At 28.9% G+C, this 6,009-nt stretch overlaps 2 protein-coding genes across 10 annotated transcripts in view; both read right to left on the bottom strand.

The window, feature by feature from the left end:
• Positions 1-1,955, bottom strand: LOC100169118 (cytochrome c oxidase subunit NDUFA4). The gene is made up of 3 exons (XM_001952479.5): positions 1,766-1,955; positions 1,483-1,629; positions 1-322 (listed from the first exon to the last, which is right to left on the bottom strand). Exons 1-3 carry the CDS (start codon positions 1,811-1,813, stop codon positions 272-274), a joined length of 246 nt encoding a protein of 81 aa, XP_001952514.1. The 5' UTR covers positions 1,814-1,955; the 3' UTR covers positions 1-271.
• Positions 1,956-3,321: 1,366 nt separating this feature from the next.
• LOC100159633 (cytoplasmic dynein 1 intermediate chain) overlaps positions 3,322-6,009 on the bottom strand; it is a 13,169-nt gene continuing 10,481 nt past the window's right edge. For all 9 annotated transcript variants that reach the window (XM_016803378.2, XM_016803385.2, XM_016803394.2 and 6 more), the window contains 4 exons: positions 4,837-5,068; positions 4,611-4,771; positions 4,276-4,542; positions 3,322-3,813 (listed from right to left, as the gene is read on the bottom strand). In XM_016803378.2, the coding sequence (XP_016658867.1) occupies positions 3,655-3,813; positions 4,276-4,542; positions 4,611-4,771; positions 4,837-5,068 (819 nt within the window). In that variant the 3' untranslated portion in view covers positions 3,322-3,654. The remainder of the gene's footprint in view (positions 3,814-4,275; positions 4,543-4,610; positions 4,772-4,836; positions 5,069-6,009) is intronic.

Genomic DNA, 6,009 nt, shown 5'->3' with positions numbered 1-6,009 from the left:
GAACAATTTACTCGTAACAATTTATTCATAAAGTTAAATAATATATTTTCTAGACAATATTTTATGAATATAGCCACAAGACTATCACATGAAATTCACCGATGTTAGATGAACAAAGTGTATATAAATATAATGTTTTCATAATCAAATATCTAAGTACATTTTAACATCAATTCTTTATTTAATATAGAAAACACAGCAAAAAAAAATTATAACACTATGTTCATTTTATATAACCGATCAAACAATATTGATGTTGATTGGTGAATTTCTAATATTTAGGAGCTGGACTGACTGGAGGTTCTGAGCTGGTAGAATAAAACTAAAACAAATAAAACAATAGATTTAGTTATGAGTTTAATATTAATTTAAACTACATCAGTTGTAGCGTTATAATGTAGTCGGACATAATCCCCTACTATTGTGGGCAAAAACAATAGAATTTTACTGCCACTGCTGCAGTGTGTAAGGAGCATTAACAATAAATATATAGTAAAACATTTACAAATTGAATTAATTTTATAGGTATCATTAAAACAGATGGCTTTTTAAAAAATAAACTGCAGTTTAGTCATTCAATATTTTTAAGTTGGGTAAAACCTCTAGTTGTTCGGATTATTGATATGAACCGATCACCTTCAAAGATTAAACAGTTGTTGTTTTAGAACTTAAGTAGGTATTTTTTTTTCATTTAATTGAATAATTGCATGAATAATGCAATAAATTAATTGCAAAAAACCTAGGACATATAATTTTAATATGCAATATTTCAATGGCCTGCTTGCCTTTAATATATTCAGCCGCCCCCCCCCCCCAAGTCAAAAGTTGAAATCGCGCCTATGCTTGGATAATTAAATAGAAAAAATCAGCTGACTATAGAAAGTAATTTATAATTTAGAAAAATACTAATATCTGTGGATGACAAAAACGTAAATCTAAATACATTTTAAAGCTGCTGCTAGCTGCACTAAAATTGATCAAAATTCTTGAATTTATTGCTATTTCTCGACTTTGATGCATGTAGTAAAAATTAAATCATTAAGTAGATTAACACTTAAAATAAAGTAAACCGTTGTTGGACCAATTAAGGCTCTGTCAAACAGAAAACATTATTTTCATGTCGCGTGGTTTTGTAATTTGTTACAACGCGGCGTTATTCACGCGCGTGTAAGCACCACGCCGACCGGCCATTTACCGTTTAACGCGTTCTGTTTGACAGAGCCTTTGGAAAACCAATTTGAAATTGAAAAGTTCTTAAGATGCATTTCAAAATGTATTAAAATTTTTATTTGTACTTAAATTATTAATTATTTGTTTCGTTAGAGATTATAAAAATAGTTTGTAAAATTAAAAACTGGCACATTTTAGATCAGAAATTACACATAACCAAATTATAGCCTATAGATAATGTCGAAAATCAAGGGTTAAAGGTAAAATTATACATTTTGTTAGTAACACTATATTTCCAAAATGTAAACATACTTTGTAAGTTTTTTCTTTATATGCTTCCCATGGCTCTTGATTTTTCTTTGGATGCCATGTCACTTCTGGGTTTTTCATTGCCAGTCGGGTCAAATAGAAACCAGCACCCGCCATACCAATGCCCAGACAAAAAAACAATGGGATTAACTATAAAAAATAAATAAGATTTAAGTGATAATTAATACATTTTGTATTTGACCTTCGTCATAGACTACACAGTACATTGAATTATTGGATGTAAATATTAAAATTTTCAACTTAATAAATTAATTTAGGTACTTACGGACTTGTGTTTTTTCAAGCTCTCTATAGTCATTCCTGGCATAACCATTTTGAATTTTTTTGGTAATAGCTTTAAATTATTAAATTATTATTAATCTTATGAAACTAAGAAGCGACGTTGATACGCAAATGTAAAAACTGAAAATGACTAATGAGAGAAAAAAATTGTACCTATCGCCTATAAAGCCTTGGCATTGGCGAATCGCACAGAAAATCAAGCAGTGCCTAGTAGGGTTAGATAACAGATGACAGTGCAGTGTAGCCAAATGTACCACTCGGCTGTACTTACATTATTGTAATATAATTGATAATATTATTATCATAGAATCATAGAAAATTTTATATACTTGACACTCGACATATTGTAGTCGTGTGTCTTATTAGTTATTAGTTATTACAATGTGCCCGTTAGCATCTTAGTATTACTAGCACGAACTACTACATGTAGTAGTTCGTGATTACTAGTTAGTAATTGCTCAGTCCTTCTTCGTCTTCCAGGCTCCGGTTCAAAATAATATATGGGGCTTTGAACCATTGGGGTTTGCTAGTAGTAGTGGGCACATATTTGTGTATATCTTTTCTACGGTGGACACCCTTGTCTAACTACTACACTAGCTTCATACTCCAAAGTACATAGGGCTCTGACCTCCAGGGCTCCACATCTCTTTTCCACACGCAGTCACACCATTTATTTTTGTGAAATTGTGCCATTTTCTATTCTGTAAAACTATCTCTTCAGCCTCCTTAGAACTTTTCTTCTCCTTAATAAAATCTACATTTTAATCTCAACCGGATCTTTTTGTGTCACTCATGCCTGATGCAGGATGCTTCTCTCCACACTAAATCATCCATCGTTTCATTATTGGGAAAGAACTCGTTTATTTTGTGTGAACTGGACATCTAGACTTGAACTCATTCAGTTTTAAAGAAAGAACTTGAACCTAGACTAAGTTCTTAATTTTTAAGTACACATTTTTGGTTCATTTGTTGACTTGCATAGACCATAGTTAGGTTTATCACTAATATTATAATTAAACATCGAATAAGAGAATTTTAATTTCATACCTTTATTAATTAGGTGCAGAAATTAAAAAAATTTTAAATGTCAACTGCTATTTAAATAGGTATTTTCATTAATTTACAGGGCTGTTTTGTTTAAAAGATTGTAAAATCCAAGTGAATAATGTGTTTTTTTAACAGTAAAAAGTGATGAGTGGTATAGACCGATGGCTGTGCTTACTACCATGGAGATTGAAATGGGTAGTATAGTTTATGACATATTGGAGTTTGTAATTAGATCAAATGTGTTGGCCTAGAATGTTTAAATTTTATTTTAATTGATAGTTTGACTAAATTATGGGATTTTATTTGTTAATATTTCAGCTTGGCTGTAGTATAATTTGAGAGAAGTCTCGTTTCAAACCAGTTAACTTCAGTTAGAGTTCTATTATTTTTTTTAACTTTTCCAGTTTTTTTGTCAGAGTTTGAAGGTTCTAAGTAGGCGAGAAGACTTAATGCGTTTCTGGACATTTTAATAGTGAATAAAATTCTAAAAAATTTTAGTATTTTAAGAACACAACTTTTAATCTACATATTATTTATACTTGTAAAATAAGAAAAGTACACACTTTCTTTCCAAAAATGTTGTAAAACATCAAAGATAATATTTTATTTCAGTACATTATCATACAAATTAAATATGTTCAAAATAAGTTAAATTTAAAAATATAACTAAATTAGGAGGCAATGTTTAACAGGTTATTTTTAAATAGAGTAATTAAATAAAACAAGCATCTGTTTTTTTATATAAGGATTGTAAATTGATACATGTCTGTAAGATTAACATGACACATATTAAATATAATATAACTTATTATTTATCATGGTAAATTACTTCATCAAAATACTAGAAGATCTAGAAAAAACCGAAGAAACTGAGCCTGAACTGTAGTTAATAGATTTGTCCATTTCATCTGTCTGGTTACTCTTTAATTCTTGAAGTGTGTTAGAAAGTTTGGACCAATCATCATGTCTTGGTTGAGTCATTTGCTACAATAAAAAATTTAAAACACAAATTATTACAATAATTTTACAAATGGGAAAATATTCATTATACAATTATTGTTATAACTAAACCAAGGTTGGATTATTATCTTATTTCTCATATATTATAATATATGAGGTTAACCCAATACAGGGAAAAGAATTAAACTATTATAATGCTTCCTCGTATTAGTTTTAGAATATTATATTGTTTGGTATAATAAGATTTTGATTTATACTGTTGGTGTTTTCTTTCTCACACTATACATGACTGTGGCATGCATCCTATAATTCCAAGTTCCAAGTTAATTTTTTCTCATAGTTTAATAATATTACACACAATAATACCTATTATAATTATTAATTTTAAAACTTCATATAATGCTTTATTCTTGTACTATAAATCCAGATCATGAATGTAAACCCTATCACAATATGTCATTATACATATTTAATTTTAATACAAACCTCTCCAACTTGAAAAACGGATATTTTTCCATATTCATCCCCAACACTTAAATGAGTTCCATTCTGAGACCACATAAGACTCTTTAATAATGGCGAGTTGTCAAGAATTGTACTAGCTGTCGGTGATTCTGTATTGTTGTTAAGGTTCCATAAATCTAGACGGCCAGTAACATCAATTGCAGCAAACACAGATGGGTGTACAGGAGACCAAGCGACACTGCTTACATAATCATTGTTGTTTTCAAATGAGTGAATTGGTTTGGATTCCTTTATAAATATTTTAATAATTATTAAAACATAAAAAATATATAAATAAAAATAAAATAATATTGAACCTTAATATTCCATAATTTAATTGTCCAATCTATTGAACTTGTCAAGAATAAATGGCTAAAATCAGTGTTTCCAACTGCACAGTGGGTATCAATGGCCGTAATCGGTGCTATATGACTCTCATAACTCTCAACTACACCGGCTTTTTTTGTATGTCTACAAGCTAAAAATAATATTGTTTTATACAATAAATAATTTTTAAAAATTAAATGGTTTATTGCAACCAACCAGAATATGCAGCTCCTTCTTGACTACCAAACACAAATTTGTTAACATCATCATGCAAAAAGGCAAAAGTAGATACGGACACAGATTTAGATTGCTTTGCTGTTAAATCAAGGCGTTCAACCGGTTGAGTTAACATGTCTAAGCTCCAGCAACACAATCGCCCATCAGTTGAAATACTGATGAGATTATGTGCATTTTGTGTACCCACAACTTGGATGCAGTATACAGGGTGCTAAAATAAAAATGATAAAAACAATATAAGACAATGTCGGCGTACTATATGTTTTTTCAATCTCTTTTACCCATGCGCGACATAGCCTATTTGCATTAATTATACTATTATCACATAACAATATATAAATTTTTTTGTGATATATTAGAATTTTAAATGTTAATATTTGACATATTCATAACTTGCATGATAATAATTGAAAAAATCATAATAATATTTTAAAAAATCCAACAGAAAAAGTACTCAACTTTAAGTTTGATAATAGATCAATTCATTCTTACATTAAAGCTAACAATACAAGATTGGATCAGCAACTTCACTGTAACGCTTGAGTTAGAGAGAAAAAAAGGTGGGTAAGTGTAGGTCGATCTGCTGTACAGTAGGTTACAAGTGGGTCACTGTATAATGGATAGTATTAAATTTGAATTCAATGATATAATATCACTGTATAAGAAAAACGATTCTGAGGGGAGACGGTTTGTCAGTCTATGTATTAGACATATATATACTTATCTACGGTATTAAAAAAAAATTGACCTATAATAGGTACCTATAATAAATTCCAAATTAATCATATCATAATATCTATTAGGTACTTATAACGCGTTATACATCAACAAAAAACCGTGGTACTATCATAGATATATAATAGTATACTTTAGAAGTTTCAAGTACCCACGAATAATATTATACAATCACAACAAAATAACTAAAATAGTTATCCTAGGTTTTTAATATGTAATTTCGTCCAAATTTGTACTTAAAATGACTATAAAAATAAACTGTGTAAATGTATTTTTTAGATTTTTTGGTAACAGAATTAATTACTTACATGGAAATCTTGTTTTAAATTTTCAATTCTTAGATACAAAAATTGAACATTTCATACATTTTTAACTACAAATAATTATTGAATCTTAAATTTGATAAATTTTTTCAAA

The sequence above is a fragment of the Acyrthosiphon pisum genome, chromosome A1 (assembly GCF_005508785.2).
Source record: "Acyrthosiphon pisum isolate AL4f chromosome A1, pea_aphid_22Mar2018_4r6ur, whole genome shotgun sequence".
Taxonomy (NCBI): Eukaryota; Metazoa; Arthropoda; class Insecta; order Hemiptera; family Aphididae; genus Acyrthosiphon; species Acyrthosiphon pisum.
This window is presented reverse-complemented; position numbering and strand designations above follow the sequence as displayed.

Bases quoted from the DNA above. Each gene is read 5' to 3' on its own strand.
- LOC100169118 (XM_001952479.5), bottom strand. From the start codon at position 1,813: ATGGTTATGCCAGGAATGACTATAGAGAGCTTGAAAAAACACAAGTCC. The intron at 1,630-1,765 runs GTAAGTACCTAA...TATTTTTTATAG, and splicing joins GCTTGAAAAAACACAAGTCC to TTAATCCCATTGTTTTTTTG. The intron at 323-1,482 runs GTATGTTTACAT...TATTTGTTTTAG, and splicing joins ATAAAGAAAAAACTTACAAA to TTTTATTCTACCAGCTCAGA.